Source organism: Amblyomma americanum, chromosome 10 (genome assembly GCF_052857255.1).
Source record: "Amblyomma americanum isolate KBUSLIRL-KWMA chromosome 10, ASM5285725v1, whole genome shotgun sequence".
Classification (NCBI taxonomy): Eukaryota; Metazoa; Arthropoda; class Arachnida; order Ixodida; family Ixodidae; genus Amblyomma; species Amblyomma americanum.
The window spans coordinates 71,264,579-71,275,855 of record NC_135506.1 but is presented as its reverse complement, the minus strand read 5'-3'; the positions used below and the strand labels follow the sequence as shown (position 1 = coordinate 71,275,855).

General features: G+C 48.1%; 1 protein-coding gene across 1 annotated transcript in view; it reads left to right on the top strand.

The window, feature by feature from the left end:
- The first annotated feature begins 5,262 nt into the window (after positions 1–5,262).
- The window catches only part of LOC144107520 (uncharacterized), a 37,366-nt gene continuing 31,351 nt past the window's right edge, over positions 5,263–11,277 (top strand). The window contains exons 1-2 of the mRNA XM_077640560.1: positions 5,263–5,320; positions 6,911–7,078. Of these exons, the coding sequence (XP_077496686.1) occupies positions 7,019–7,078 (60 nt within the window). The 5' untranslated portion in view covers positions 5,263–5,320; positions 6,911–7,018. The remainder of the gene's footprint in view (positions 5,321–6,910; positions 7,079–11,277) is intronic.

Sequence of the window (11,277 nt, the reverse complement as noted above, 5' to 3'; positions counted from 1 at the left end):
TAACGCAGCAGTACCTCGTGCTGTCTCAAGTAACGTGCAATGAGTAGTTCCAAACTGACAAACGTTGATGGCTTTCGCAAATCTTTATCCATGTGTATATTTGTAACGCGGCGCATTCGCTCCAACATGGCCTGCAAATGTCTAAGGCAGAAACCTGGGCTAGTGAGTGTTTAGATCGAGAGGACGTAGCAGTAGCGCAAAAAACAGAGACGAAAGGACTGTGTTGTCTTCTTATATCCTTTCGTCCTTGTTATTAGCGCTACTACTATGACCACTCAAACTGTGAATATCTTCATGGCCTTGTGGCACGTCGGTCCTGAGGGGCGGTCATATTCGAGAAGCGCTTATGCGGCGCGTCGGAAGGCTTCTGCTTGGACTGTCTCCTTCCGAGAGCTTTCTCAAGATTTCCATCCTTCTGTATTGTTGTTTATATTAAACAACAATACAGGAGCACGCGAAAGAATCTTTTAGCGCGTTTTGGAGACGCGGGCGGCATCACGAAAACAGTATAACTATGGCAGTCTTAAAACGTGTTGGGGCCCGGACACTAGAGGCGTATTCAGGCAATAAATATGAAAGGCGCGAAGGACACGATCACAGGAAATACAGGCAAAAAGAAAGAACGGCTTCCCGTTTCCCCTGTACTCCTGTGATCGTGTCCTTCGCGCCTTTCATATTTATAGCGTGAACCAACTAGCCCTACAACGAGTACTAATGCGGCACTGAGCGCAACGCCACAAAATTATTGTGGCAAGTAAATAACGATTTTCTAGCCTTTTCTTGGTAAGTTAGCGTTTCTCCGGCTGCGAAAAAAAAGCAATTTATGGCTAAGAAGTTTGAATTAAAAAAGTTCAGCCTATTTAATTTACTTGGCGGAATGTGAGGTATGTGTGCTAGCACGTCGCGTTTCATTTTGCTTTCGGTTCGAATAGGGTTTCAAGGTCAGAATTAATAAAAACATAGGGTCACTGACCAAGTCAAAATTTTTAAAGAAACGTATTGACGTTTCGGAAGCCCTACGGCTTCCTTGTTCACAATGGGTGAAACCAGGCAAAAGCATGCGTTTATATCTTATTCAAAAATGCGTCGTAATGATCTTGCGTAGTCAGCAGGCAGATTTCCTTGCGTCCGATTTAGTGTACCAGGAGTGGTTTGTATCATCAAGGACTCTAGATACAGGCGTCTAGAAGTGATTCGTTCTCTGGCAAGCACACGTGCCCCGTCCCAATTGATGACATGTCCAGTCTCTTGCACGTGTTCGGCCAGAGCGTTAGCAGCACTGCGTCCTTTCGCCACGTCATTTTTGTGCTGCTGGATCCGTCTGCACCAGTTTCCGGATTCCCCGATATAATTCCGGTCGCAATCTTCACACGGAATCTTGTACACGACCCCAGGATATCTGTCAGGGGGAAGCGGATCTTTCACATTGACGAGCTCGTTTCTAAGCTTGCTTGTTGGAACGTGGGCAACTTGCACGCCGTACTTTCGGAATACCCGACCAAGTGCTTCACTGATCTAAAGACTGTTGAAAGTCTTCAAGAGCTTCCATCCATCCTTCCATCGCATCCATCCCCTACATGCCACATATCATTGAAGCACTTGGTCGGGTATTCCGAAAGTACGGCGTGCAAGTTGCCCACGTTCCAACAAGCAAGCTTAGAAACGAGCTCGTCAATGTGAAAGATCCGCTTCCCCCTGACAGATATCCTGGGGTCGTGTACAAGATTCCGTGTGAAGATTGCGACCGGAATTATATCGGGGAATCCGGAAACTGGTGCAGACGGATCCAGCAGCACAAAAATGACGTGGCGAAAGGACGCAGTGCTGCTAACGCTCTGGCCGAACACGTGCAAGAGACTGGACATGTCATCAATTGGGACGGGGCACGTGTGCTTGCCAGAGAACGAATCACTTCTAGACGCCTGTATCTAGAGTCCTTGATGATACAAACCACTCCCGGTACACTAAATCGGACGCAAGGAAATCTGCCTGCTGACTACGCAAGATCATTACGACGCATTTTTGAATAAGATATAAACGCATGCTTTTGCCTGGTTTCACCCATTGTGAACAAGGAGGCCGTAGGGCTTCCGAAACGTCAATACGTTTCTTTAAAAATTTTGACTTGGTCAGTGACCCTATGTTTTTATTATGCCTCTACCTGACCAGACGACGTTTCGTCAAACTCTTGACTACAAGGTCAGAATTGTGGTAAATAAAGGCGAAATCAGCGACTGAGGTGGGGGGGGGGGGGAGGGGGGCTTACTGGGAAGCGCCTAAGAATATATTGGGGCTGCTTAACGGAACTTAAGAGGGCACTGCGATAGCGGTGTGCTCTGAACCTATTGTATTGTTGATGAAGGCGACGACGTCCAATGAACTGCGCGGGAGCGTGGCAGTTAAACATGAGGCGCGATCGGTTGCAGCGATAGTGTAGTGTGCTCTCGTGCAGTGGCCAATGACGCAGATCCGTTCGCCTCGCCGTGGGGTCGACACCCGGCCTTGGCGAAGTCGGGATCAATGTTTATTTCATTTCTGCAGGTCTAGCTGGCTTCACAAAAACAGACAACCGGTTTTTTCAGGACTGAGAGTTCTAGTGCTAGCGCACTACAACATTTCCTGGCCCTGTATTCGAACTCGTGTGAACTACACCGAGGACTGTGTACCGCAGTGTTCAAGTGATTCGTGGTGTAAAGTAAAAAAAAATAAAGAAGTAAAAAGAAGCAAGCTGTCCTCTAGTGCACTAAGGTTTATAAAACTGAGTGTGCTAGATGACAGCTTTTCCCCTTCTTACTCCCATATAGGTGTATTCGCATTTGAGGGTGTGGCGTAGCGTTTGGCACACGTGCAAAAATTAGATGCCGACGCACGCAGTTTATACCGAAATTGGCCGGTTATGGCGACACCTTTATTTATTCTTTCGGTCTTTTCCAACTTATAAATGCTCCGTTTTGGCTGAGAGTCATCTTTGTGTGATTAGAACGCGGGAATCTGTCGATAGGAGCGAACTTTGAATGCCTGCTCAGTGCTCCTTGTGGGAAGCATGCCGTGCGTGGTGAAGGGGATAAATTATCATTTGGCCTTTGAGTTGAAAATGACCGCAGTGAGACTGTTCATAACACACAATCAGTATTCACGATGTATAAGGTAAACTGAATCAAGCGCGGGCTGATGAATCCGATTTCGTGCCCTCTAAGCGGCAGGGGTGGGGGGGGGGGGGGGGGGGAGTGCATGAATTCAGTTAGCGCTATTAGTGCGACTTGCTCAAACCGAACTATCTACTTTGTACAGAAATTTGCAGTCTTACCCTTACGGGTGCGTTTCTTCTATAACTGGCACATTGCACCCTGCAAAATGAATATAATGTAGGGCTGCTTGACACATTCTGTACCATGTGGTAGCTATAGTTGCACCCTTTGCCGCCTGCTTTGCCGCGTTACGTGTTTTGATTGCTTTACAGTTGAACAAGTGCCTCCTGCGTCCAAACTCACTGGTTTCTTTCGGTTATGAGTGCACTCTGAGAGGAAAGCTGCGCAGTTCATACGAATAGCTCCCGATGACCTGTCCTTATACGCAATACAATAGTGGCATCCACTAGTAACATTGTGATACCCAGAAGTCTTTCCCAGAGTGTCTGCACGTGTTTGCAGTGAACTTACACTTCTCAGGTCAGCATAATGGTCAGGGCATGTTTTGGAATACTTATATTCGGAGAAAAAAAGGCGCCCCATCTCGCGTACTGCGTATGCCAAATAATTACTGCCGAAAGAATACAGCCAGGTTAAAGCCTCACTATCCGCAGTGATACAATGGTAGTGAGGTGAGACCGCGGCCACGTGGCCTCCACTTGCCCGGCGTAGTTTCTCCGCTCAGTATGCTCGCTGTTAGAAAGCCCTCATTTTCAATAAGTGACGCTTAGCCCTCGTGCTAAAATAAGTCAGTTAACTCCTAAATTACAATGCTGAAAGTGTCAGTCATAGTTGCACGCATCAAAACTTCTGATATTTTTTTTTGAGAAACAAGACTAGCTCACATAATATTAAAAGCGATCTTTATGAACAATGAAAAAGCTATTTCAAAATTCTTAGACTTCCCACACGACATTGCAATGTATGGAGCTACAACACCCTACCTTTCATGCACCCTTGAAGGATGCATAGGTGCACTAGCGGTGTCGGAGTGCTAAGCGCACCCTTTTCCCAATAACAATAATAATAATAATAATTGGTTTTTGGTGGAAAGGAAATGGCGCAGTATCTGTCTCATATATCGTTGGACACCTGAACCGCGCCGTAAGGGAAGGGATAAAGGAGGGAGTGAAAGAAGAGAGGAACAAATAGGTCCGTAGTGGAGGGCTCCGGAATAATTTCGACTACCTGGTGATCTTTAACGTGCACTGACGTCGCACAGCACACGGGCGCCTTAGCGTTTTTCCTCCATAAAAACGCAGCCGCCGCGGTCGGGTTCGAACCCGGAACTCCGGATCAGTAGTCGAGCGCCCTAACCACTGAGCCACCGCGGCGCGGGTCCAATAACAAGAAAAACTTAATTCTGTAGAAAAGGGGCCAGTATTATTAAGTGTGCGCCCTTGAGTGTGCAAATTTTTTTAGTTATTAGTACCTTTTCATTTTTCTACTTTAAGGGCTGCTCAGGCATCGGTTCATAAAGTAAAGGTCGAATTTAAGTCTTTACAGCTCGCCGCCCTCCATCCACCTAAATACGTGCAATCTATCGCTGCTGCAGCAAACAGAAGTGTTTGATAATTAGATGTTTGCATTTTTTTGTGGACCAAGTATTGTCTGTAACGCTTATTCAGCAAATGACATTAGTCACGAGTCCTTAGTTAAGGCATTTTTCCAAGCCGCATGGTGAAGAACGAAGTTTCTGTTGGTTCTCCTCCCTGACACAAGGGAGCCATCAGTGATCACTTGTTTTCATGCTATAAATGAGAATACGTCCACGGAAACATGAATTTATACATCCGTTACGAACGGAGAAGTCAATATTTAATTGCAGGAAAAGTGGCGAGGACGGCGGTGGGGAACGCGACCGTAGTCTGCCACTCCACGCTAAGGGAAAATGATATAGGAATGAAATAGGAATGAAATAGGTGCAGCGCATTTTACAGCTCGACGTGTCCAATTGAGTGATGCTCTTCGCGTCTTTCCCCCGCAGCCCGAAGGAGCCCAGTGAGCACTGAGGTTTTATCGAGCGACGCAACGAGCCCAGCTGCCCTCATCGGACCGAGCGGATAGCAAGCGCTGCCGCTTCAGTGCTTTCTGTTCCAGGCGCCCAAAACATCTTGGCTGGCATCAAATCGGTGGGTGTGGCACCAGCCGGGTGGCACACGTAGCGAGGAACCGGCGCACGGAAGCAGGAACGCGCGCCAAAAAGCACGGTGTCCAGGGCTCACAAATTTCGGACGTCGCGATGTTGATGAGATTAGGCAGCTACGAACAAAAAATAACTTAAAAATACCAATCAATACAAATGACAATTTCACGCGCCACTCCAGGCTATCAACCTCATTTTACAAAATAGTCGGCCCGATGCCGGTAACTGTACACATTTTCAAGTTTTTTAACTTTCAACCTAAAATTTTGTTTTCATATGTTGAATTTTTTCAAGTACGTGCATGGCGTTAGATCGCTGTTTTTGTGAACATAGCATATTCTGAAAAAAACTACCGTGTGCAGACTTACTCTTTGGCAATATCCATCACAACTTAAGTGAAAGCAACATTCAAGTTGTCCACTTTTCACGCCAGCCAAAACTTTGCAACGTGTACCGAAGCTAACAAAGAGCCTGTCATATAAGAGCATGAGAGGCGTCCGGCGTAGGATGGTAGAACCCAGGTGACCAAAGGTCACGTGACAAGCATGCCATCTCATAATATGCGGATTGGTTGCGGCTTTGTGAACGCCTTCGGCGGACAGGTTTTGGTGTTGAGCTTAAGGAGAAACAAAATTTCTTGCGTTTCAATGAACATAAGTATTTTAGAAAATTTTAAAAGTGAAATTAAAACTCAAATTTCGCCCTAAATTGCAGCAGGTTAAAATTAAGTGTTATATTTTACTGTACCAATTTGCTTGTTTACTCATATAAACGGTTTTTAACGTTTTAACATCTGCCACCGGTGAAAACATCATTCCGAGTCAAAAGATTGTGCAATATAAAATATATCTTATTATTAATACTGCCTTCAGTGAAAGAAATTGGGCATGTATGCACACATGTCAAGCTTGGTCAAAGTGAGAATAATGTTTTAAAGAGCGGGTTTACTCAGCGAAGATAAGACTAAAGGAGGCTCACACGCAGTTACTCTAACTAACCGACAGTAATTTTAAAATTAGAGGAACCCTCTTCTAAAGAATTGTTTAGCGAAACTTGTGTTATTACCTTTTCTGGCAAAATTATCCGCGACAAAATTTGTTAAGATTATTCAAAAAGCGCAAATTTCCGCTTGTTTTGTCGAATCGGCTTCGTTTTAGACCCTGTTTGCTAGATTTGACTAAAGGCCGTGAGACTCAAAGCTCATCACGATATTACAACTGCGCGGGGGAATGTAAGCGTCCGTAGATCCTATTGGACGTGACTCCAGGCTGCCTGAGAAAGTGCAGTTTGTTAATGAGGGCACATCCGGGTTCATTCATTATCATTTCAAGAAGAAGTGCCCAAATTTCTGCTCCTCCTCTAAGCTGCCTCACATTTCAGCACATTGCTTTTCCTTTTTACATCCAAGCACCAATTAGTCTCAGGTGTCCTTCGAATGTGTCTAGCTTTGAACCTGCATGTGCAGATGGTTCCTGTTCCTCTCTTGTTCATTGACGAGAAGCTTCTTTGTTTTATGTGCGCACTTTACCCAAATCTTCATGTGTGCACAGCAGTTTACGTTTTATACCGTGGCCAGATTTTTCTAATAGAAGAAACCTCCAAGGAAACAGCGGCAACATCGCCGAAGGAAGATGATGGCAGCAGTGCTCGCCGGCGCGGAGCACATCCTCCCGCTGCTTCGGCGATGAGTGGGGGAGCAGGAGGTGCCGGAGACGCTGACCTGGGACCGTTCCCCGGCGACGAGGTGGGATTCAACGCGTTGCTGTTTCTTTGTGATGCACAGAGCTATTTGCACGTAGTGCTACGAGCGTTACAGCTGTGGGAATATTTAAATGGCCACCTACTTAACTGGATGTTTTTCACTTAGGCTCTGATTTTGGTAACTGCTCCACAGCTCAGCAAACAAAAAAAAACGAACACTGGTGTATCGCGCTGGCTATTACTAAGTTTCGCTCTCCGCCGCGCATGTCAGGATCTTTCTTGTAGTCTTACTTGGGCAAGGCCAAATTTAGCCAGATTGGGAAACCTTCCCACGCTTCTACCATTCCTTTTCTCTCTTGCTTGAGGTCAGGAAATGCCCCTGCTGCCCAGCCGTCGATGTGATGAGTGCGCCGGCCACCAGAAACGCCTAGTTAATATATGTATGCCTGAGAGCTTCTCGAAAGCAGCTCCAGCCCTACCTGCGTATCATTCACGGCTATTTTTTATCTGAGGAGTATTCTCAGTGTCTAGTAGCGGAACGCTGTAATGTTCAATTTCGACCTAACACGACACCTAGGCAACTTACTCAGATGAAATCCCCTCACCAGACTATACACATGGTGTGTTTCTTGCCAGCTTAAGTCTCCGGACTAAAGTAAACAGATATAACTGATTGCAGATGGAGAGGGCACTTTAAGAAATGTGCGAACTTATAAGGGCACAGAAAAACATAAGGTGAATTTTAACCATAGAGAGAGAGTACAGCAAGTACTCTCGCTTTCCCAAAATGTGAAGAATTGACGGATACAACGGTCGCTCTTTCACCCACAATAGGTACAACGTCTCAGCGAGAGCTGTACTATGAAAGTCTTTGAAAAACTCACGCGCGTTTGTAAAACTCTCCAGAAAATGTTGGCGGGTGAGGGCTCCGTAATGTGAGCCTGTGAAGAGCGGTGGCACGCCACCACTATTCAAAGCGGCGGTGTGGTGTTGCGAATGTCGATGGTACCGGACGCCTCAAAGTAGCCCCAGAAGGCTGCTTGGTTTGGATCAAAACTAGAGTGTATTGCAAAGGTGACGGCCAACGGTCGTTTAATTAGTGGCATTGTAGATCCTCCTACGTACTTCGCGGCGCAGTGAGGAATTTTCGCCTTTCTCGGCCGCCAAATCGTCCAACGTAACTTCCCTGCATCGAAGTCATATTCCATGAAAAATATTTAAAGGGACACTGAGGAGAACCCTATCAAAATTTTTTTTGTTAGCAATATCTGATAGTTCGGCATCTCAAGGCTTTGTTGACGCTTGTCCGGGAGCGAAAGATGCCTTTATTTCGAAGAAATTTGGATTCAGAAGTTTGAGAAAATTTTTCGCGCCGCTCTGATTCAAACTCGAGAACTCTTATGACGACACGGAGAACTCTTATGACGACACAGAACGGAGTGGCGTGAAGCGTGACGTAAACGGAGACTCCGTGATTCTGGCGGCTAGCGGTGCGGTCTAGCAGCTGCCGAAATGAAAGCTACCGCCGCCGCACGTTGAAGGCATCTATCGGGGGTCGCCACCGTCGCTTCGTTTACGTTTGCACCGGCGTCTTGCCCGCGATACGATGGATCCCGTTCCCGAACCCGACGACGTTATTCTCGCAAAAACTCTGGCCTGCATTTCAGCGACCTCAGCCCCGCAGAGCGTGCGATGCTTTTGAGGGAGCACGGTTAGGTTAGGCGCCGGCGGGTGGTTTCCCGCTTCCTCAGAGAGCAGCCGTTGCAAACTAAATATCATAACCCCAGTGCGGGGAGTCGCAAGGGGCCAGGACAAGGTCGGCGCCTTGCGCCCATCGGAGGCTGGCCGGGGCTTTGGGGCCAACGTATTGTGATTCCTTGAACGGCGCGGTTGCACGGCGCAGCAAGTGGCGTCGAGGTCTCCTACGGTTGCTAGGGCCAAGTTATTCATTTTTTGCCACAAAAAACAAATGGGTGCTCGAGGGCGGTCGCGTTTAAAGTCTTCGGCTTGAAACCAAAGCCGGCGCACGACACTTCAACGGCTTCCGCTAGATCCAACGGGTCCACTGGATCTGGCTCTCTCGCCAACTTGCATGTACCTTCAGATATGTACTGTGAATGGATTAAAATAGCCGAGCTCGAAAAGAACAGCTCCGCCCGACTGCCGCAGCTATTGAATATAACGCGCACCTCGCCTCAGAGCCAAATCAGTCTGGCCGGGCCGGTGGCGGCTGGCGCACTCGGCGCGAAATAGATTCATGCTCCAATCTCCCCGCCAGTGCGGTCAGAGTGCGCCGAAGCCGCCGAACGCGTCGGCGGTCAAGCGCAGTTGGAGTATAGAGGGTCTCGCTTTGACCGACGTGACTTCGCCGTGCAGCGTGCGCGCGCGCCTCGCCGCAGCATAAACGCGCCTTAACAGAGCCTGCGCAACCAACGTATTCAGCGGCGGCATCCATGGGAGCCACTGAAACCCCCCGCCCACTCACTGAATAAAAGAAGTCCGGTGCCGAGGTTCGGAATCGAACCAGAGCCTTCGGCGTTTGAGGCGGAAACGCTGCCGCTCCGCCACGACAGCTCAAGTTGCAGCAGTCAATAAAGGCGCATCTAGTGAATGCACTCTTCTGATGCAGAACTCTCCGCGCTTTCGCTAGGTATATCCTGGCCTAAGAGAGCTAGGTCGTCAGCAATTTTTCTGAACTGCCTTGTACCTTGTCTCCCGTCCCTAATAAACGATTTCCGTTAAGTAGTTTGAAGTTGACTGGCACAGCCGGGAATGTTTCGCCGGGCAAGCGTGCGAATACACAAGTGCTGCCTTGTACAATCACCGACCATCGTGCCATCAAAGCTTTTCATCGACCGTGGCGATCATCTGACAAGCCTTAACAGGCTCCTTCAAAGGTTAACTAGCACTTGAAGCGGCACTTGGAGTTCCTCTGCTGTTCGGCGCTTGTAAATCGAAGCGCGTCAAAAACAAAACCACGGGGCACGCAATGCTCATAGACGCGAAGCGCCATAACAAATCGAAACTCTCCTGGCCGCGTGGCGCCGCCAAGCATCCGTTTTCTTTGCTTCCAACATTCAGGTTGTTTTTTGCCTGCCTTCCTTGTGTGATAAAAGTGCACAATTGGTTTTAAAACAAAACTTACTTCAATATTGATCTGCGCAACCTACCTTTGTCGGCCTCAGAGATTCGCGAAACCAAGGAGGATGGAAAATTCCTCCAACATGGCGTCTCTCGTCCTATGGCGTCACCGCGCTTGTACTTGCGAGATTGGCCGGTGGTGGCGATACCTGTATTTTGGTTCTTGCTATTTTCTACCTTACAAGAGCTTTGTTTTCAGAAAGAGCGGCGCTTTTGTGATCAGGAGCTGGTATTCTATCGATACAAGCCAACTTCAATTTCTTCTCAGTGTCCCTTTAAGGACAACGCAGCAAGCAATGGAAAGAAAAATGATATGTGTAACGTTAAGAGACCGGAAGCAGGCAGAATGGGTGAGGAAACAAAGGCGGATTAATGACATCCTGGCTGAAATCAATGGGAAGAAATGGGCTTGGGAAGGGCAGATGATGCTAAGGCAAGATAACCGCTGGTCCTTAAGTGTAATGGAGTGGATTACAAGAGAAGGCAAGTGTAGCAGAGAGCAGCAGAAGGTTATGTCAGCGGATGAGATTAAAAAGTTCGCTGGCATAGGGTGGGCGCAGCTGGCAAAAGACAGGGATAATTGGAGGGACATGGGAGAGGCCTTTGCCCTGAAGTGGGTGCAGTCAGGTTGTGATGATGATGATGATGAGCGTCGTTAGAAGGCGGAGGAAGGGAGGCGGCGTTCTTGAACAAGTGGCTCATCTCTGAGAGGGCGTAGGGGGTGTCTTTGGGGACGAGGAGTGCGTACTGCAGCGGCGTAAGTCATGGCCTGGGCTCCTGTGGCCGCCGGGGTGCAAAGTGCCTGTTGCACTTTTTCCCGTACCACATCTATGAGAGTCGCTGCTTTTGGCTGTGCAGAGGATGGCAGCAGTCGTAGCTCCTGGCGGACGATTACGCGGATAAGTTCCCGCAAGTTGTCGCTGGTTGTGGTCGTCGTGTCCGGACGGATTGCACAGACATAGGAAGGGTGGTTGTACTGCCGAGCCCGGACGTCGAGGGTCTCCTCGATTATGCAGGCCACTTGCATGAAATCGTCGACGGTTTTTGGCGGCTTGCGGACGAGGCTGAGAAGGAGTTGGTCTTTTACGCCACGCATTAAAA